This window comes from Gobio gobio (genome assembly GCF_949357685.1).
Source record: "Gobio gobio genome assembly, chromosome: 19".
Lineage (NCBI taxonomy): Eukaryota > Metazoa > Chordata > Actinopteri > Cypriniformes > Gobionidae > Gobio > Gobio gobio.
In genome coordinates this window covers 25,732,703-25,756,042 of record NC_137112.1, presented here as the reverse complement: position 1 = coordinate 25,756,042, position 23,340 = coordinate 25,732,703, and the positions used below count along the sequence as shown (strand labels likewise).

Here is a 23,340-nt window from a genome sequence, read left to right as displayed (position 1 = left end):
TTGGCATTGAACTTTGAGCTTTATAATTTTACAGATATTATATATGCTCTAACAGCAACATTACACACTAACTAAAGTTTGAAAAATGGGATCACGAAGAACAGGACCTTTAAGTCAGAATTGCGAGATAAACTCATAATTAGTTATAAAGTCAGAATTGCGAGATATAAAGTCAGAATTGTGAGATATAAAGTAAGAATTGTGAGATATAAAGTCAGAATTGTGAGATATAAAGTAAGAATTGTGAGATATAAAGTAAGAATTGTGAGATATAAAGTCAGAATTGCGAGATATAAACTCGTAATTAGTTATAAAGTCAGAATTGTGAGATATAAAGTCAGAATTGCTAGATATAAAGTCAGAATTGTGAGATATAAAGTCAGAATTGTGAGATATAAAGTCCGAATTGTGAGATATAAAGTCAGAATTGCAAGATATAAACTTGTAATTAGTTATAAAGTAAGAATTGTGAGATATAAAGTCAGAATTGCGAGATATAAACTCGTAATTAGTTATAAATTCAGAATTGTGAGATATAAAGTAAGAATTGGGAGATATAAAGTCAGAATTGCGAGATGTAAACTCGTAATTAGTTATAAATTCAGAATTGTGAGATATAAAGTAAGAATTGTGAGATATAAAGTCAGAATTGCGAGATATAAACTCGTAATTAGTTATAAATTCAGAATTGTGAGATATAAAGTAAGAATTGGGAGATATAAAGTCAGAATTGCGAGATGTAAACTCGTAATTAGTTATAAAGTCAGAATTGTGAGATATAAAGTCAGAATTATGAGAATTTGCACGTTTACATCTTGCAGTTTATATCTCACAATTCTGACTTTTTTCAATTGACTTTATATCTCACAATTGCGTGTTATAAAGTCAGAATTGCATGATGTAAACGCAATCTTGATATATTAGTCACCATTATCTTTTAAAATGTTTTATTCTGTGACAGAAACAAGCTTCCATATGACACCACATTTCCAATCATTATATACATTTTTTTTCTTATATTTCAAAATGTTTTTCAAACCATTTGAAACCAGAATGAATACAAAGAGTACATTTCTAATAACTGTAGATGTTTTAACTAGATTTTCATGAGATCCTGCATTAGCTTTTGGAATGAATAGGACTGCTAACAAATGATAACCCTCCAACAAATGTTCCCCCGCTAAGCGAGAAGTCCATTCATTGCCCTTCAGTCTTTTCCTATTTCCATAGAGTCTCACCTGTGATGAGATCTTCAACAGGAAGCCTGGAACTCATTGGGATACATCATCAATAAATCATTACAGTCTTTTTGTAGAGAAAACTCGCGGCATTCTAATGAGAGGTACTTACACAATCCGCGGTCCCACTACAAACAACCCAACAGCTTCCATTTGTACTCGGCTTACAAAAGCAGCTGTGAACTAATGCATCATTTAGCTGCACTTTTCTTCATTATTGATTCCACACAGCAAGCAAAGGAGAAGACAAAGGGATTGGAGAAACATAAGAAACTTACTTGCTGTACTGGTTTATCGGATGTCCTAAACAAACCCCCCTAGAAGAGTCCCACTGCCCTCCGCCAGTCTCAGTCGATCTTAGTATTGCGTTATCTTGACCAAATGACCTTTCACAGATTTACATGATTAAAAAGTATTATGTATTTGCAAACAATACAATTTCATACAAAAACTACCAAGTCCATTCCCAGAATAAATTGTTCACTTAACAATAAAAAAATCTATATTAGACCGCTATATATATATATATATTAGAGATGCACCAACATATCGACCGATTTTTGATCAATTTAAAACCATCTGCATATTGTTAGCATTTGAAAAAGAGATGTCTGGTTAAAATAATTAAATACTTGCTCAAACAAAATTAAATCTGTACAAAATACAGTAGGGCTCGACAATAAGGACTGCCCAGTGCAAGCGTGAGCAAAGCTTGGGACAATTGACGGAACTCACTGTACCGATCACTCAGTACCATCAGTGCTGCATCTTCACGAAAGTTTATCTTATAGCAAATTTACATTTTCAAGCACAAGAAGTTCTACTAACTGGCACGGTCCCAAATTACACTTTCGGTCTTGTGGACTTACCATGGCTGGCGCGTGCCCATTAAGTCCATGAGACTGTAGGGTGTCCCATTTGCAAGTAGGGCTCGCTGCATCCTGTGTTGGACATTCAACCCCGCCCTTATCCAAGAGTGACATCAGAAGCCACGCCCATGTCCAATGTGGCGTAAGGGTAGTTTTAGGTGGGTTTCGGTATATAGGTTTTATATTAAAAGGGATTTTTAGGTATAAGGGTAGGTTTTGAGTGGATTTCAGTGCGGTCTGTCATAAAAAGATAAATATTAGTAAATGTAAAAGAATTAGGTGTGAGGGTTAAGTGCTCTTGAATTTTTCCTTTTTAAAGTTAAAGGAACACCATTATTTTTGAAAATAGGCTCCTTTTCCAACTCCCCTAGAGTTAAACAGTTGAGTTTTACCGTTTTCTAATCCATTCAGCTGATCTCCGGGTCTGGCGGTAGCACTTTTAGCATAGCTTAGCATAGATCATTGAATCTGATTAGACCGTTAGCATCCTGCTCAAAAAAATGACCAAAGAGTTGCATGGGTGCATGCATAATGATATTACACAGTGCCTGAAAATAGGCTAACATCCGTCAACATAACCAACGTGACAATCTGCTTGCACAGAGAGCGTGCTGGGGACTATTTTCAGGCGCTGCGTAATATCATTGTGCCGCTGCACCCATGATACGGCAGCAAAGTTCCTTGATTATTACGCAGGAATGAGAGTATAGTTCCTAGCTATATCGCAACTTTTTATTTTCTGCCGGTCTTCGTATGCAATGTAACTACAGAAGAGTCAAGTTTTAAATGGGAGAAATATCAAAACTCTTTGGTCATTTTTGAGCGAGATGCTAACGGTCTAATCAGATTCAATGATGTATGCTAAGCTATGCTAAAAGTGCTACCGCCAGACCCAGAGATCGGCTGAATGGATTCAAAAACGGTAAAACTCAACTGTTTAACTCTAGGGGAGTTGGAAAATGAGCCTATTTTCAAAAATAGTGGTGTTCCTTTAAGGAGGAAGCCCTCATTGGTTAAGGTTACAGTGACGGGTAGGTTTAGGGATCAGTGTTTTGTGTAAGCAATCAGTAATTAGCCCCTTTCACAGAGTCTTTATTGGTAAATTACCAGTAAGAGATGATGTGTGAACAGGACCTTTTCAAAAATACAGGTAAAGTGGTTCTGGCATGTAATATTACCAGTATGATGCACTGTGTGAACGCAGAATGGAGATTGAGCACGTACGTGCAGACGTAAGAAGTCTGCTTTGGACCAATCAAAGTTATTGTGGGGATGCCGTGATTACTCTGCGCTGTTTACAGTAAGCTTTTTAATCGTTTTTCTATGTGCTAAATTATCATCATTGACCATTGCCCCACGTCTTGCAGCTTTTTCAATGTGACACGCTCAAGACCCAGCCTTCTTTTCCACTCATCAGCGCTGCGGCTCTGCAGTTGGATACTATTAGGTGCGTCTCGTGTTTTTAAGAGCAAACGTGATCATCCCTTATACCTTTCACTCAGACGTCATTTTTTTTTTTATTGAACAAATGGTGAAACCAAAGTGCTTCTCCTCATGTGGACGGATAAAGACAACAGCGCAGCGTTTAAAGATGACTGACATCACAGAATTTACCAGTATTTTGGTGCTGATGTATGAACGGCCTCATACCGGTAAAAAGCCAGAACGCTGTTGCTTGTGTGATCAGCATATTTTTGTATTTACCGCTAAAGTAATTCTGGTAATTTTACAGTAATTTACCGGAATTGCTGTATGAAAGTGGCTAGTACTCTGATTGACATGTACGCATTGAAGCGAGCTCCGCACCAGACTTCTTCCCGACATTCAAAGTGACATTATGTCACGAAAGTGCAGACTCGTAAGAAGACAGCGAGTATTGAGGGTGCCATTAGGGACAGGGCCACTGCGTCACTGTGTGAAGTTTTGTGTGCACGTGCCCGGAAAGGCGCGTTTTAGACAGCAAATATTTTTCAGCAAATATTTAGACAGATGCAAATGCTGTATTGAGCTTTCTTTCACTTCTAATTCAAACATAATTACATGAAAATGCCCGTCTAGGCGAGTATCCTTGTAAACATAGTCAATTATGTCTGTTGAGAAATAAAATGCTTGTGGGTCAGTATATTGGATCCTTGCACCTCTTAAAGTGACAGCAGCCTAATATTCCTGCTGCGCTGCTGTCTGTTTTAATGTTAATCAAACAAGACAAAAAATGTGCTCTAACTACACTTGACTAATTATTTTTAAGGATTATTGTTTATTTAATTTATACAATGAAGAATATATTTTACATTTGATTACTTGAAAACTACTGTTAGATTTTCCTGAAAAGCACTTATTTCATATGCATCTTTGTTCATATGTCATATGCATGTTGACCTGTTGAATGTTAAACGGATCACATTTTTTTCATTAGAAATTGTTGAAGCAATGATGAAGCAATAAACTTGCTGTTCCTTAATGGATGTCATTGAAAACATGATCTAAACACTTATCTATTTTAATGACTGGATGTGGATGGCCGCTTACCTGGGGAAGGTATTAATAATATATAAATAATCTTATTGGCTTATATATCTTAGTCTTGTGCATCATTGCGAGTTTTGTCATACAATTTTGTCAAAACAAAATACTTGGTTGGTATGAAAAGGCTTCTCTGAACTCCAGCTTACAGTTTGCAAACATTTTACATCATTTACTACATTTTAAACACATTCAGAGAATTCAAAGTGCTTTGTTTTGACATCAGAAATAAGGGATCTGGTCTATTGCATTTGCTTGCTTTGAGAACCTTTCTACAGTAAAGGATATGAACTGGTTTTAGAAGAAGAAAATGTTACAAAAAGTTTTAAAGAACCTCGAGTAAAACAGACCAAGAGAGAGACGAGAGTGAGGCTTTGGGGAGAGATGTGAAAGATTCCAGTAGTCCAGAGAAATAATTCATGGGATATTAAATCGGTGATTGTGATTTCGTAAGACTGCAGTATTTTAAATTCAGAGAATAGAATCAAAAGAAAAGAATCTGCAACAGTGCTTTATATGACTTAAAAGATCTCTGGCTACTGATAAGAAGTTCTTGTAATATCAATGTCACATTAAAAACACCAAGCGCCACAATATTTACAGACACACAAAATAAAGCATGATGGAAAATTCACAACATAGTCCGTCAAAGCAATCATTATTTGTAGCGCAACCTCTGTATTCACATTTACACCTTTGTGAATGTGGTCAGAATCCATCGGGATATGGCTTCAGCAATCCGAAATGATCTTGGAGGCATTTACAACTTGCTTTTAGTTTGGTCAAGTGCTGCCCGATTTGCTCACCAAAGGTGTAAATGGGCCCCAAGTTACAAGTTGCTAGAAGCAGCTATTCGACAACAACTGCTAGCGTTTTTCTGCTCTGTGTAGAGATGTGCGAAATGATGAAATTTTGACATAGGAGTTTGTATCAGACACATTTGATGCAATGTTTGCTCTGTATAAAACCTTGTTGGCCTTGTTAGCTTGTTAAGTAGCTCCTAAAGTTATCCTGTCTTAGCAGCAGGGTTCCCACTCTTTCATGAACACCAGATTCAAGGACTTTTTAAAGCACCTTTTATTTTAAATCACGCACAATAAATACGATAAAGGTGGGTGTGTTACTGCCAGTATATCAAATACCTACTGTACCTGTGTCTATCATTAATGCAGTAACGCTAAGGCATATACTGACAACTAAAATACAATTTCCAATGAGGAAAAATTTCCAATTTTACAAAATCCAATGAGGAAAGAGGCTGGAGTACAAGATGCAGTTTGCAGCTCTTATTCCTGCTTTTAACATTTATTTCACACTAGTTTCAGTTTTCTTTTTTTACAAATCTTTACTTAATTAAAACATCAAAATATCGAGAAAATACTGTTTACATGAATTTTCCAATTAAATGAAAAGATCATTTTGGTTAGGCATTAAAAATATCCAAAATTATTTAATAAATCACCTGTACATGTACCTTTTTAAAAATCAATTTGAAGGCTTTTAAGACTTGCACATATATTATATTTAACATATATAACTGCTGCCGTAATATCGGCCCATTTCAAATGTTTACGTGCTTTTCTTCTTTTTATTTTTTGAGCGGTGATGAAATATATCGCTCTTGTAAATAATCGCCAGCATTTCAGTAATAAAAGCGCAAACGTACGGTGGCCTGCAGTGGTCAAAAATGATATAAACAGAGAATTTTGAAGTGATCTCATCTTGAAAACTCAGAGATGTGGATTAGGACGGCAATTAAATTACCACACTTCCTAAAACGGTAGGTAATTCGGACGGGGATTTTTACGCGGGTGGTGGGAGAAAAACACTGACATTCTGGATTCGGGTGGCAATAAAATCACTGAATAGCCCCTGTCAATGATGAAAATACCTTACGACCCCACAAGAAACAATTACCATCCAAATAGGGCTTTTGACAGTAGATGGCGCTTATGGAGCAGCAGAAATATATTGAAATAGCTTCCTGCCGTAATGCTGTTTTGTTCTGGTTTTGGCAGCGCATGTAGGCCAATTTTTGCAATAGCACCATGCTACTCTAACAAAATGCAGTTCATGCACTTTCAAGGACCTTTGTTTGTTTTCAAAGTACTTTCCAGGTCTTGAATCCATGTGTCTGAAATTCAAGAACTTTCAAGTACTTTCAAGAAGCGTGGGAACCCTGTAGCAGAGATCTTAGAGCACAAATGTGTCTTGACTGGCAAAAAAGAACGAGCTAATAACCCATTACAAATCCGGACATCCTACAAAACAAATGCCGATTCATATATTTGTTCGCACCTCGGGTCAGGTCATCTTTACTGTATTAAACTCTCTTTGAAACTTGCTTTGAGGAGAGAGCCAAGCTTAAGGGAAGTGACCTGGTCTTTTCTATGAAACAACCGAGAACAAAGAGCCCATACTTGCCTATCCAACGACAAACGAGAGGCATTCATTGGCTTTGAAGTGGAATAGAGGCAAATATAAAAAGAAAATCAAGACCTCTGTTATCCTTTTTTATAGTCTTGGCCTTTCTTTGCCTCAGGGCTCCAGTGTCAGCTCAGTATCCAGGATACTATTCCGCATCTATGCCTTTAGTTAGGGGAAACGAAGGCTGGCTGTAGTGCCATACTGCGTGCAGATGCGTTAATACAACAAAAACCTGTATTGTGCTTTGAAGGAGGGAAAAAAACAGCACAAGTATCCAACAAAGGCCTCCTGGTGCAATAATGAGCACCCTGGAATGGCACAACGGATTTGCTTAAGACTGGACGGAGCTGCTAAAGCCTCCAAATCTATAGTTTGAGCGGTTGAAAAAGTGTCAATGGTATAACTACAGGTACACTGCATAATGATACGTTTATTTGATGTTTTTGTGAACAGACTCAACGGTCCACAAGTTTTTTTTTCCAAGCCCATAAATAAATCTGCAAGTGATGCCTTCTATCGAACAGCTGCATCAGTTATGTTTGTGAACCTTCTGTTCATCTTCCAGTTTAAAGAGCAAAGAGATATTCAGGTGCAGGCCCGGTTCCAGAATCAAATCACTGAGGGTGCTCTAATAAAGTGCAGACAGGCTAAGCACCGGCTCCACCATAGCAGTGTACAGTGAGAAATGTATGATTATTTATGTACAAGTCATTTACCAATAATTGGAATTTCAAAAATATTTAGCTACAAATTGTCTATTAATCTATTAGTCTGCCTTTACATTGCTTTAATGCGTCACTAGTATTTTAACATGTCTTCTTCCTGAGAACCAGAAAAAAAGGTTTTGTGAATTTAAATTGTTTTTTTTATTACAATGTCATTCACCAATACATTTTTATGCTTCAAGTTCTTTTTAAACCAAACTTTGTGTAAAGATGATTGGCAGTGTTATGAAAGATACAGAATAATTTGATATAACATTTTACTTTATGCAATATATGTGTAAACATGGCCATAAATGCCATTCCTGTTCTAGGCAATACCGTCTAATTTGCATGCTAATGTGTTTTGAGACAATATGTAATGTAAAAAGACGTGTAATAATATTTTCATAAGAATGTCTTATATTTCATATTAAGAATATCCAAACTTTAAACTTCAGAGAAATTCGCTAAATAATGTCCTCTACAGAGGCAAAACCTCTATTCTGGGTCTCTGAGGATATTTCTGTCTCGTGCAGAGTGGCATTTATATTTAGATGTCACTTCTGAAACTTTGCAGCATGCAATTGGCCGTCGATCCTCTTAGCAACAATAGTTTTATTCAGTGAATGTTATAAACGTTAGACTCAAAAGCGAGCCAAGATTGCTACGATCACTAAAATGCTGTTGCTTTGTCAGTTCATCTCAATCTCAAAGTTCCGTTATAAAAATGAAGTTGTCAACAATAAATCTCTTACTTACATCACGTCTTGGCTTTGTTTGTTAATGAGAGTTTTCGCAAGCCTGCATTAACTCAGCACTGAATAAAAACTGATCGCGTTTGAGAGATCAACAACTATCTGTGATTGGCTACATTACTCACCGCTGCAAATAATGCATTTGACGCTCAGAACTCGGACGCAAGTTTGCAAATCTGCCACATCTGTTTCGGCAATATTATTACAGTATCAACTGAGGGTGCTTTTGCTTGCGTTTGAGGGTGCTCTAGCACCCCCGTAGAACCGGGCCTGTTCAGATGTGACACACATCCCCCACAATGGCTCTCAAACAATCTGGGAATGGATCCAAATATTTTGAACCATTTCCGTTGACTGACCCAAACCTCCATAATCGTTCAAAATCGACATGAGGGAGAGTAAATGAGTACATGAGGGAATATGCATTTTTGGGTGAACTATCGATAAAATATACCAATAGAAAGAGCTTCATTGGGCATAACGTATACTATGGTTTTTATGGATACACCACGGTATACCAGTGCTTCCAGAAAAATGTGGCTTTTTTTGTGATTGTTGCGGGCAAAAATCCTTGATTATGCTGCACGTTTTCTTAAAAAATGCGTTGGAAAATGCAGGATATTTATGCAATTTTATGCGATAAAATTGCGGGCATTTGCAAAAGCTGCGGTTTGATGAAAAAGAGAAAAAAAGCACTACATCACAAAGTGCTAGGAATATTTAAGTTCTCATCTTGTTTTATTGAAGACCTTAATAAACACATGGCTCAAATTTACAAAACATTGAGTCAAACAAGTTCTGTAGCTTTACAAAAGAAATATGCTACAACTTCTGAAAAAATGAATAAATAACCCTGTTTTACAGAGGTAGCTATACAAAACAGACATTTGAGTGCTTCCAATGCACAAAGTGCAATCTCTTAAATCACCCAAAAATGAAAATTCTGTCATTAATGACTTCCCCCTCATGTCGTTGGACACCCGTAAGACCTCCGTTCATCTTCGGAACACAAATGAAGATATTTTAGTTGAAATCCGATGGCTCAGAAAGGCCTCCATTGGCACAATGCACGGTACACTCTCAAGACCCTTAAAAGGTACTAAAGACGTCGTTACAAAGTCCATCTCACTACAGTGGTTCTACAATAACTTCATGAAGCGACAAGAATAGTTTTTGTGCTGAAACCTAAATAACGACTTATATAGTGATGACCGATTTCAAAAAACAGCATAATGAAGAAGCGTTATGAATCAGCGAGTCGATTCATGACTTGGATCGCGTGTCAAACTGCTGAAATACGTGACTTTGGCGATCCAAACCGCTGAATCGACTCACTGATTCATAACGCTTCAAAGCTTCATGATGCTGTTTTTTGAAATCGGTCAACACTATATAAGTCGTTATTTAGGTTTCAGCGCAAAAACTATTCTCGTCGCTTCATAAAGTTATTGTAGAACCACTGTAGTGAGATGGACTTTGTAACGACGTCTTTAGTACCTTTTATGGGTCTTGAGAGTGCTCTTTTGTTGTTATTTTTGTTGGCAAATGGGAATTTGTGTGCTTCATCATGGTTTCACCGATATCTATGGTTTCACCACAGGGTTTGCTGCTTTTCGATGACGTTCATGTCGGGTAATTACGTCACTTCAAAACGTTCCCATGGCAATAGGGGGAAATGGCGGCTCGTGTGAAGTAAACAAACATTTTTCAACTTTTCTGCTAATATAACTTTTTTGCAACGTAAATGCGGGGATAATGAAATCATGCTAGCCCCGCATGTTTTGCACGCGGAAATAGGCAATTTACGCTGCGAAAGTGCGCCGTATTTGAAAAAAATGCGGCCCCGCATAAATATGCGGATTTTGGCTGATTAGGCATTAAATCATGCAATCGCATAATCGCGTTTTTCTGGAAGGACTGGTATACGTGCCGTAAATGTCATCAGCATAGTCCACGCAAATTGTACACGCACACCTTACTTAAAACATTATGTTGGATCAACTTAAATGGTTGGATTCATGTTGACAATTATTAAGTTCATGTTACTTAGAAATGCGTATTCACCATCCTCAAAATATTGCTTTGAATTAATGTAATTCTGCCAGTTGGCCAATGTAAAAATTATAGTGGAAAACGTTAACATGTTTTATATTTTAGCGCATACTCTGGATTTGACAGGACCTCAAACTACTGGAGATGGCGTCGAGTCACCTTTATTTTTAGGCCCCGTTTACACATGGTATTAAGATGAGTTTTGGTTGATCGGATCACAAGTAAACGAGGCAGACACATACCCATTTACACCTGGTGTTTTAATCCGTCTCATTTGTCCATTTTCAACCACTTCTGTCCTGATTTCTTCGAGAGGAGGATCTATGGGTGGGTAACTGTACGCATGAGCTTTTTCAGATCTTTAGATCTAATGGACGAAATCAGCTCACGCAATTTAATTTACATATGAACGCACAGAAAAACATACAGAGAAACTACTCTGATAGCCGTAAGTGGTGAGTGTGTGTTAGAGATCAGGAATGGGAGAGAACATTGCGTGCACTTGGTACATTTTTCCAAATTTCCCCGTCAACCAAATTTGGGTTTTCAACCGACAAAGTTTAAATCCCGTCTGGCTAGCGTGCTTCCCCTAATCATTAGGTCAGTAGGCAGAGAGTAGGATTTTTTTTGTGGCTGTTCAAACACATTCGACCTCATGAGCGCCTACACTACGAAAAAATCAAATTACACTACATTTGACTACATCTGGAAGTGGTCAAAAGTGGACAAGCTCAAACCGTTTTAGACCCCGTTTATACCTGTATTTAGCACCATCCACTTATGATATGATCGTCTAAAACACATTAATACCAGGTGTAAACGGTCTTAAAGCGCTTTATACAATACAGATGGTTTCAAAGCAGCTTTACAGCGATAAACATGAAAATAATGATTCAATGATGGAAACATTGATTCAACTGTAAAGCATGCAGCTCTAAAAAGAAATAAAAGTAATTTTTCAGCTAAAGTCAGTTCAGTCTTGATTCGTTTTCATTGTAAATCATCAATTAATAAATTAGTTCAATTCGGCCATAAAGCAGTTCTGCAGAAAACAGTGATGTCATCATCCAGCTCTGTTCATTACTCATGTGTCAGTGCAGTCAGATCAATAATATTGTTGAATATTAATTGTACCCAACAAAGCAAGCCAGAGGCGACAGTGGCAAGGAACACAAACTCCATAAGGTGACAAATGATGGGGCAGTTCTCCTCTGGGCAAACAAACCAACATGATGTGGTTTAATTCCAGGCTGCATCACATCAGATTGTGGATTGGTATCATTCAAAATATTTCATCCAGTTCCACAATAGATGCCAGTGTTGAGCGCTTGTGTGAAGGGGTTAAGATCAAATGTGCCGCACAAGTCCTGAAAAGTGAAACCAAAACGTTTCGATGACCCCCAGGTGGCTGCATGGACCCAGTATAGGTCATAAACATCGCCCTCTCCATGTAATCTAGGACGTGAGACAGACTAAACAATCAAATTACACAAATATTTATTTCCAAAGACTGTTTGTCATTTTAGGTAGTTTTTAATCTCACTGATGTTCATTCAAGTGTTTGTTTTTTAATAAGTTTGGTTTTAGTTACTTGATGCTATAAAAATGGGAGTGTGACATGATTGACAGCTTCTCTGAGTGAGTGACTACACTACAGAGGCGGAAACAAACTATTTTTCAGGAAGAGATTGGAGCTTTAACTTTAATTTCTACATTTCCATAACGGTTTATTTCACACCAACATGCATCTGCAGTAAACGGTTCTGATTCTGTGGGAATGTGGGCGGGGCCTTGATATCACGGCTTCACTTTACTCTCATTACTGCGCCATATTGGGTGACTTTGGTTGGCTTCGCTTTACTCCAATGGAAGATAGTGACGGTGCATCAACAATCTTTTTTGAGTCTATGGTTAAGATAATCACGAAACTCCAGTTTAAACGAGTACAAGGTGTTTTTTGTTTTGCACTCATAACTTCTGGAGAGAAACAGAGCAGCCACTGGACAAGAAATGTTCTAGTGTGCATGCATCAAAAGTCTGTTTGAGTATGCTATCAATACTTACCGGTCATGTCAAAAATTAAGTATACTTTGGGCTTTAAGTTGTCTGGCTATCACCAGACCAAGCTCAATTTAAGATTGAACATCGGTCTGGGAAGTCTGCTATGTATTATTTTCTACTGCACAAGACGAGTGATAAACGCGCATAATTCAAATGACTCTGGTTGAAGGACTATCCAATTGCACCACAAGAGGCGTGATCAACGGGCAACAACCCAACGCTTCTCTATCCGTCATCGTGTTAAACCGGCCAATAGCTCACCAGGTGGATAAGCCAGTCTGTGATTGGTTCCCGCAAAAGTGTAACAGAAGCAGTAGAAATGAATGTACACGTTTCCAGACTGAGTTGCAAATCGCCGGCAGATCAGGCTGGGTTTACACAGTCTACAGAACAAGCTCAATCTTTTAAGATTGAACATTGGTCTGGGGAGTCTGCTCTGTATTTTCTACTGCACAAGAGGCGTGATCAACGGGCATAGTTCAAATGACTCGGCAAGAAATTGGATAGTCCTTCAACCAATCACACCAACGATCCAACGCTAATCTATCCGTCATTGTGTTAAACCTGCCAATAGCGTGCCAGGTGGAAGCCAGTTTGTGATTGGTCCCCGCAAATTTGTAACAGAAGCAGGATAGAAATATGTAGATTTCCAGCCTGAGCTGCAGGGCAAAATCAAATAGCCGGCAGATCGGGTTTATCCAGTCTAGGCTTTAACCCTCAGAGCCCGACGGCATCGCCCACGACGTCACACGGCACCTCCGATAAATATCTATATTATTTCATGAAACTTTTATCGATTTTCTTACCGTTTTTTCCAGCAGAAAGCTAACGAGCTAGCCATCACGGGGTGTCTTTGGTGTCTTTGTAGCCTTTACAGAAGGTTTTCTATCCAGCCTGAAACATGTGCATCTTTTTGGAGTTGTTCAGCAATAAATCAAAACGCTTACATTCAAGATTTATCCACTTGATGTCCATAATTTATAAATTTTCCGTCATTTTTGCCGCTAGCGCGATGCTAGCTGCCATTTTGGATGAGGGTTTGACCAATGACAGGCTGATCCGTCATCCACGTTGGTGTGCGTCATTACGCATGAACCACAGCTCTGTTATTGTGGAGAGAGAGAGACGCACGGCTAGTATTGAGGAGATAGAGAGAGAGACGCGCTGCAGTTTTGTGGAAAAAGTTTGAGGAGAAAGTTTGAGGAGAAGTTCCTGATAGGTTCTGTTTTGAGGCTTGGCACCAGTAAATATCCAAAATCCAAAGAGGCCAAAAGCGCCTGGACTTTTTTTTGGAAAAATGTAAATAGTTTTGGTTCTGTATAAGTTCTCATGTTTATTCCTGAGTTCCAGGACTCCAAAGACTTGAACAAACTGTTTTCCAGAGGAAATATGCTTAGCTTTAATTTATTTGTGTGTGTTTTCAATAAATATTTGAGTGATTCAATTTCCGTTTTATGTTTTAATTTGTCTTTATGGTCCCATAACTTATTTTACATTCAGGTGACATCAATGCAACACACATATACTGATAGTGCAACTTGTCTTGAAAAAAAAGAGGTGTGTCAATTGTCTGTGCACAACAGGGTTGATGCTTTACAAGCTTTTTTAGTAAATAAAACCAGGCGGAAAATTCATTGTAAAAATACCCTTAGGTCTTAAAGGGTTAAGGCCAAGGTATACTTAATTTTCCGTGTTCCACGCAGTCTTGCGCGCAAGTCTTTCAAAGAACTCCATAGGTAGTAACATTGCACAAATGAATCCGCACTAAAAAAAAATCCCCAAAAAGAGGTACATTATGCACATCCGTCGTCAGACTGATCGAAATGTAAAAGGGAGGTAAACTTTCTGCTTTAGTTTACAGTGCAAGATAGGAAAATGGATTGCAATGTTACATTTTCATCTGAGATCTAATAGAACAGCCCATTTCAAAATAAAATATTGGGTTTAAAAAAGACATACAAAAACACGATGAAGGCTTTAGCTTCTTTTATTGATAAAGAATAAATGAAGTCACCTTCAAAAGTAGTCAAACCAATAACATAAAACCAACCCTCTCCAAATAAATCTGCAGTAGGCAAGGGCAGATGAATCCCTTTTACAGGGAAAAGTGAATTTTGCTTTACACATGAATTAATATTTGTGATGACAAGTGCAGAGACTACAATGATACAGAGGCAAACAGTTATTAGTATGACACAAATCACGAGAGAGAAAAATACAATATTTACACATAAATAGAGACAGAAAGAAGGATTTACATAAACATTTTTAGAAGTGAGTCTGGAGAATAAATATGGCAGGCTGACCACAACAACTCTCTTTTGACTTTTAGAAACCAATACCTCTAAATCAACAATAAAAATCACTTAGGCTGCATTTTAACCCAGACATTACTGTGGTAGCTCAGTGCATTTCCACTTAAATGCAATGGCCAGATGTCTATAGCTTTATAAAAGCTGACAACTAGATTAGTTTAGATTAAGGCCTATCTCATAAAACATTAAGAAATACTTTCAGTGGATAACATTCGTGTGAAAACTCTACTCTAATAAAATTAGAACATGTCAGTTATAAATGTCCCTATGTTAATGAAACGTGGCTGGACACCGCCATTAACACAAGCCGTTCCTTCATTTGGTGGGTTAAACCCGGGTGGGGGGCATTGGCTAGAGGCGTCGGGCGGATGTGGTACCGTAGTGTGAAATTAATTACAATACTGTAGAGTGCGGGATGCAAAGTTCAGATCAGGTGAGTTGTGGATCTGCTGAAGGTATGGTACTTCCTCTCAAAGGCAGAGGAGAGGTTGATCATGGATGGGGAATGAACAGCCTGGAAAAAGAAAACAGAAAAGAAAAATGTAATAAGCGATGAAAGGATAGTTTTAGGGTTATTCTGGGTTATTTCCATTCCAGTCCGTAATTAGTTTAAGACTCAAGAGTGCCCAATTGTACGTGGTGGATGTGTTAACCTTTGGTGCGTTTTCATACCCGGAAGACCTTGTTAAAGATTCAATGCAGGATTTGAGTGCTACTTGAGCTGGAAGGCTCTTAGGGAACTTTTTTTACAAACTATTCATACTGGAGTCTAGGAGTGGGCGGTGTGACAAAAGAAAAAATCTTATCACTGTGTGAGTGATTTTACAATGATACAGTTATTGCCTTTATTATGCCATTTTAAAGGTTCCCCATTTTGTTTTGCAGCTCTCCTACAATAGGTTTATATACATTATAATATACATTGCACATCACCCAATTTCTCAGAGTCTGAAAATGGTTTGTTCGAAGATTACTTCTTTATAAACCTCTCCTTACCACGAGCCTACTCTGCTCTGATTGATGACCCCGTCTGTTGTGATTACGGCTGTCACGTTTGTGAATTTTTGAGACCCAAGTGTTCATTGAATCGATTGAAAAATCGATTTTCCATGTCTAAAGACGTTTCCATTTTCAACGGCAAAATACAGGCCGATCCACGGACAACTAACAGGCATTAAGAGGAACGTAAAGAGGGCGCTTGAGACGCACAAGTCAGTAATATATCTGATGATTTATTGGAGTTTCGTGCACAAATGACAAACAGGAGTAAAAAACAATAAGCAAAGTGGACTGCCTTAACATCCATTAAAAACATTACTGCAGGCTTCAACATTGCTGTGTTTACGATTGTCAAACAAATTTAGCCTACATAGGCGATTGTAGCCCATAAAAAGGGGTTGAAAATAAAACGTAAAATTCACTGAAGGACCAGCCTACCTCTACCGGGTCTAGGTCTTTGTATTCATCTGAATGATGAAGCTGCATATGCCCCCTCATAGTTGTAATGCTGCTGTGATATGGGAACTAGCGATCGCGCAGTTACTTGATCTACAGTCCAAAACCCGAAGTGCATCCATATCGAACTCCTCAAGTTTTTACGGGTTATCACTCGTCTCATGTCGCACAGGTTGATCGCCGTTGTCCTCCATTTTTTGGCAAAACACCAGCCGATTGAAACTATAGGAGCGTAAAATTGGTGAGAATCTTTTTAGCTTTCGCAACGCCTACTGCACTTTCGAAATTCTTTATTTTATTTTTCTGCTTGTTTGGGAGTTGTTACATCTATCTTTTATTTGTTTAAAATGAATAGTGTACATATTTGGTTAAAGTCGATTCCCTATTTTCGTTTTCGAAACTTGTGTTGGTTGGTCCGATTGATTGTGCAATCAATTTTCGAATGTAAAATGACAGCCCTAGTTGTGATTGGTCTACAGCTTACAGTGCCCATATCTGAATTTCAACTCCGGAGGCTTCCTCAGCACTTGATAAACAATGATACGAACAATGTTAGGGATGCACCGATACCACTTTTTTTCAGACCAAGTACAAGTACTTGCATTTGTGTACTTGCTGATACCGAGTACCGATACGAGTACTTAATAATTCCATTACAGTTCTTCATACAATGTTTTATTTTTATCAGATGTTTTTCACTTTCTGACTGTAACAAAGTAAATACACTAATTGATGCTGTTGCTGACATTTTAACATTCAACTTGGTGTTTTCCTAAACAAACATGGCACTGCTGCCCATTTCACATAAATGCAACCTGTAACACATTCAGTGGATATCAGCAACATAGTAGCAGAACAACTGAAATTATGTTATCATAGCCATATAGCCTTTTTTTGGAAGTGAGAGGCAGGTTCTTTTTGATGAAAAGAAGCTTCTCGGCATTATCAGCTATGAGCCGGTTTCTGTTTTCATCTACAATGTGTGACACTGAGCTAGGGATGTGCGAGACTAGTCGATTAAACGTTAGTGCTGCTGCTAGATGACTTGGAAAATACTAGTCGTTTACATTTTTTTTGGGCACATTTAAGGTTGTGTTATATATAAACTGTATATATTTTACAAAGGCTATGTTTAAATTACCGTCGTGTTAATGTTATATCTAGAAATTAATATATTTTGAAATGTGTATATTTGCAGCGAAACAAAATCACTTCATTTTACCTCAGGTTTTGCATGTGGTGGTTTTCTCTGGCGCTCACGGCGGCATCAGATACATCTCCACTTGGGTGAGGGAGGATTTTGAAAGCTTACACAAAACTTTTCCGTTTTCTACCACGTTATGTCAAACTAGCATAACAATTAAGCTTGCTTAGGCTTGTTATACTACCAGGGCTAGACTAGTCATTGCGCACATCCCTACTGAACAGCCTTTCACTTTTAGCACTACTCGCTACCGAGAGGTATCCGCGTGACGAGAGGTTAAGCTTGGTTTACACTCGCCGTGTCCGCACTAGCACTCGGGGGCGCGCAGCAAAAATGAAGCCATCGCAGTTGTGCGCGTTGAGAGCGCGATACCCCTTTTTACTTGGCGGTGTGCATGGGGAATTATGTAACTTTCCGCGCAGCTCCGCATCTGAAGATGCGTTGCCATAAAGTGTTATCGGGTATGGATGTATCGGGGTAGTTTTACGAGTACGAGTACTTGAGCACAGTATCGGACCGACACCCAAGTACTGGTATCGGCACATCCCTAAACAATGGCGTCGTTTTTCCATATTAATTAAGTCGACATGTCAACAACACAAACACAGTGTTTTTGACTGCAGGTCAAAATAGACGTTTTTGGCAGGGAGCCAATAAAGACCATAGGCTGGCATTATGCAAATGTGTTACTTCCGGTTACAAACCTACGTAACAATATGAACTGGAATTACTGACGACTCGTTTTGGCAGTTCAGAACAGATTCTTTCTTTTAGGAGACAATAACTATTTGATGTGCACTTTGAAACTGCAGATTTTTTACATTCACAAACAGCTACATTACATACTACATGAAAAGTAATATTCGAAAAAGCACAATAGGGGCACTTTAAAATAGTTTATATAATAAATACATAAAAAGTATCTACATTTTAAATTAAAAAGATGTTCGCTGATCAATGTTTATACGTGAATAAAAGCTTAAATTCAATCTGTTCATCATATAAAGCGATCATGTCTTTCATAAAATGTTATATGCTGCGTACCGATTCGCCTACTTAGTACATACTTTTAGGTCGTAGTATCTTTTTGTGAAGAAAAAGTACATACCTTTGAGTGTGTAGCAGAAGAGTATGCAAGCTTTGGGACATGCTACTTCATCATCTTTAACGGACTCTGTCTCCTAGTTAGTTTAAACTGCCCTGTCAATCATCATCACAGGAAATTAAATTGAATGTGGAGGATTTTAACTACCGTATCGGAGAGAAGTGTAGCCGCACGTTGATCTGCTATTCATGGGTCTTTAATGCGGAGACTCTCCTCATGTGTTAGCAGTTTAAATATAAATGATGCATTTAAAAGTTAATGGCCAAACGTGTCATTATAAAATATAATGTGGATAACATTGAATAAATATTTTTTTGTCACGTTAAATACTCATAATTGATCACTCAAACCCTTTTATCTAAACCTCTCTACTTAACCGTCGAACTCGCTCATCCGTCCTGTTTGTAGTTCTAATCGAATCCTCGGTTCAACTTGCAATGGGTTGTGGGCAATATCAGCCGTTAGAGTGTGCGTCGATCTGCACTCCGAATTCTGACCGGAAATAGTAGACCATCCGGGTATCTTTGGTATCTAATACTCTTTTCAACATACTACGAATTGGGACATACTAATTCTATTTTCGAATACTATTTAGTATGGATAGTATGCGAATTGGGCAGCAATGATCTCTTTATGAATCGTCAAAGTGGCAGTTGCGTAGACAGAGTTAACAGAGGGACAGGAATCACTCAGATTTCTTTAAAAATATATTCATTCACGACGCAAAGCGTATAACATTTTATTTATTATATCATTAAGGTACTTTTCAGATTTATCATCAATATATGTAATTAACAGTTTAATTGTCATCTAATTATCATCATCATCAAAATAGTTCACAGTATATCCACCATCACACCGCCCAGCCCTACTGAATCCTAACAGAACTACAGCTCATATTCATGAGGATAGGAAGTAAACATCAAATAATGTTGAGATTTGCTGTCTTTTAACCAAAAGCCAGTGTTTGGCCTTAAGTGTTCTAGCAGAAGTCAGAGGTTCACAGGTTTATTCAAGAGGGGTGAGAAGAGGCGAGGGGAGAAATCAGTGTTAATGATATTGGCTTTACAAGCTCGCTGAGGTAAGAATACACACAGTTGACCCTACTTAAGTGTTTACCCCGCAGAACCAACAGCATTACCTGAAGGAATAACCTACATGCAGAGGATAATACTATATTCTCTTCTTTAAACAGATGTGAGGGACAAAATGAGGTTAGCAAACCACAAATCCAATTTATTTTGCTTTACTCTTAATGAGCCCACAGATGTAACAAGCACCTGGCTGCTTTCACACACGCACACGAATAATCCTATTACTTAGCATTGCTTAAGAATTAAGGTGGCCTTGCACTGCCATTGGAGGACTCAGGATCAATAAAGGTGGCCGATGGCAATTGGGGGGGTGGGGGTTGCATTTGATGAATTGCCTCGAGTGTGCCAAACAAAACATGCACTCGCACTCACACTCCAGTATACAGATGATATTTTATGGGTTTAAATTAGAAATAGGAGGAGATTAAATCACGGTCATCAGCCACTTTATAGCTTCCATGCCCATAGATCATGCCAATATGATCTTGTAACAGTGAAAATATGAGATTTATGGAGAATTTTTTTCTTTCACATCATACGCCACAGTAACAAATTACGTCTCTATCTAAGAACCGCCATTATTCTCGGAATCATGGAACTATAAAAGCATCTGTGTCAGCTGGTCTCATATTTCACCCATCATAAATGATCTGAGGTCTGTGTTAAAGGGATAATTCACCAAAAATAAGGATATTTCTGTCTGTCATGTTTTATCACACTTGTTATTTTTATTTTGTAGACAACAAACACGTTTTAACATAATTTCTAGGTTTTTCTTTACCAAGCAGTAAAAAGTGGATGAGGACCTGGACTGTCAAGCTCCAAACAAAGGACATCATTATTATTATTATTTTTTGCAAACTATTATAAAATTGTTTCATATGAATGATACATTTCAGTCGCAAACAGACTAAAATGTATGTCCTTTGCTGTCCAAATCCCAGAGTTGTTATCTTTAACTAAAACTATAAGAAAAAATATTTTCATTAATTGAAATGAAACAAATTAACTTAAATTAGAATTAATGCTTTGGCAACTAACTGAAATAAAATAAGTTGAAATTAATACTAAATTAACTATTAATAAATACTTAAACTAAGACAAAAAGAAACTAATTCATAATACCGTATTTCCTCAAATAAAAACTGGGGCCTTTATTTACCTGAACTGCTGAAGGTAACAGGCTTTTATTTGAAGCAGGCTTTTATTAGGGCAGGCCTGTATCTAATTCAATCTATTTGAAAAATAATTGTTTTAAATAAACCGTTTTAAATGAAAAGCGATAGCGTTCTAGTGGACAGTTTTTTTTAAGAAACATTTGCAAAAATATCACCATTTACAACAACAGCCAGAAGGGCGACAAAGTTTATTCCGCGCTTAATTTCTATATTGTTTGCACGTGAGGGAAAAAAGCTTTCTTCCACTTAAGAAGAGTTGTGCACCGAAGCATTTTTTTTATTTTACTCTTTACATAAATATAACATTTTCTACAAAAAACAAACTAACTATAATTTAGTAATTTTACTAACCCAAATAATGCATCCACGCTTTCTATATTCCACGTGAGGGGAAAAAAGCTTCCTTCCACTTAAGAAGAGTTGTGCACTTAAGCATTTTTTTTTATTTTACTCTTTACATAAATATTAAATTTTCTACAAAAAAAAAAACGATAATTTAGTAATTTTACTAACCCAAATAATGCATCCACGCTTTCTATATTCCACGTGAGGGAAAAAAGCTTCCTTCCACTTAAGAAGAGTTGTATTCCTTTAAGCACTTTTTATTTTAATATATAATATAATATTTACTTATTTTTATATTTTTTATATTTTAATATAATATTTATTAATATTTTTTATACTTAACTATAATTTCGTTATTTTTCTAACCCAACTAATAACTCATTGCGCGCACTTTTCTCAATCCGTTATGGAGCTATTCCATTTTGATTTTGCATAGTTTTTTAAACGTTCGTTCGTGTAGTTCATGTGACCACTTTACAATATTTCAATTACATCATTTATTTTGAAGCCTATGCTGTTTTCTATAAAATATATAAATATTTCTATAAAATATTTTAAGTTAAATGCAGAGTAAGACATGTAAAAAAGACAAGAGGCTAAGAGATTGTCAAGATCATTTGTGTAGCCTGCCTGACACGGTATTTTCACAGACTAACACACGTCACATCTTTCATAGACTACAGTATTTAAAATAGCATATATGCATTCTCAATTTAATTTACAGAGCAATCCCTGCAAAGTTTTTAGGTTAACTATAGAAGAGACCAGGATTAGTGTGCGTCGCACTTGCAAGACTCACAACGGGGGGCGATGGTCACGATGGTTTCGCTCCTTCGGCACAACCCTACTGTACATTACGATGAACTTGAATGCACATTACACGAAAGGCACTTAGGAGATTATCCACACTAATTTTTCCCTGGCCTTTATTTGTGCATGCTGGCCACGCCCCCGGCCACTATCAGAGGCCCGGCGTTTAATTGACTACAGGCTTTTATTTGAGGAAATACGGTAAATAAAATGTATTTATTAATAAAAAAAATTATAATATTTTAAAAATAAAAATAACAAAAAGCAAATTCATAATACTAATAAACACTATAACAGTATACAAATAAAATACTTAAAATAATGCAGCACCTCCAATGATAATTGGCCATCATATCAATGTCATGTCTTCAATCACATGATGTGTATTCATCATAATGTTGCAAGAGTGAATATGAAGAAGTACGAATGAGATGATGGCTACTTCAGAGGTAAGGACAAGCTAACAATGGTCAAAATTTCAGTCAAGTTACAGTTAAGGAGCTTTGACACTTGGTTGCCAATCTGGACCCTCATTCACTCAATTATGGAAAAACATGGCTAGTACATTTCCCACCATTACAAGAAGTTATTAAAACTAGGTCATACAGGGTGAGGGTGAGTAAATTACCATTTTTGTTTTTATGTGATCCCTCTGAACATGTCCTCTGATCATCTATAATAAATGAGTGCCACCATAGCCCATCCGTGTGCTAGTGAGTTAGTGTTGACACCGTCCCCAGATACAGTATGAGTTAGTAAGTCACAGTGAGTCAAAGGGGCAGAACTGCTGTGCTCACATTTAAGAGTCCTACAGGAGGGTCTCCCGCCGTGGGGACCCAGGGAACCTGCGGCGTGGTTCCGGGGGCTCCAGCAGCTCTCGGCACTGAGCTACGGGCTGAGCCGCTGGGAGGGACAGGATGGATGGTCTGAGCTTGGTTTCGGGAGCTGCCGGTTCATCAGCTCTCTCTGGACTGCACGGAGTGCGGACACACAGCGGGACTCTAGGCCGCGGGGCATGGTCCAGAGAGTTTGACCGCTGAACCACTGCGCTTTTAATAGAGCCGGTCAGACTGAACGTAGAGGCTGAACGAGACATCTACACTCGCACGGAGGGAAAAAGGAGATGGAGAGAAAGAGAGAGAACGCATTAACCTCATCTGGCTCCGTCCCTGCATCGCATGGCCTCACAATCACTCACTTTAAAA

The 23,340-nt window shown here is 37.8% G+C and overlaps 1 protein-coding gene across 2 annotated transcripts in view; it reads right to left on the bottom strand.

The window, feature by feature from the left end:
* Nucleotides 1-14,599: 14,599 nt before the first annotated feature.
* The window catches only part of ect2 (epithelial cell transforming 2), a gene marked incomplete at its 5' end in the record, with an annotated part of 52,042 nt that continues 43,301 nt past the window's right edge, over nucleotides 14,600-23,340 (bottom strand). Inside the window, 2 exons of one of the 2 annotated variants that reach the window (XM_079844235.1) lie at nucleotides 14,601-15,458; nucleotides 22,933-23,231. In XM_079844235.1, coding sequence (XP_079700361.1) covers nucleotides 22,944-23,231 — 288 coding nt within the window. In that variant the 3' untranslated portion in view covers nucleotides 14,601-15,458; nucleotides 22,933-22,943. Of the gene's footprint in view, nucleotides 15,459-22,932; nucleotides 23,232-23,340 lie in introns of both variants that reach the window. The other variant, XM_079844236.1, reaches the window with a different exon arrangement.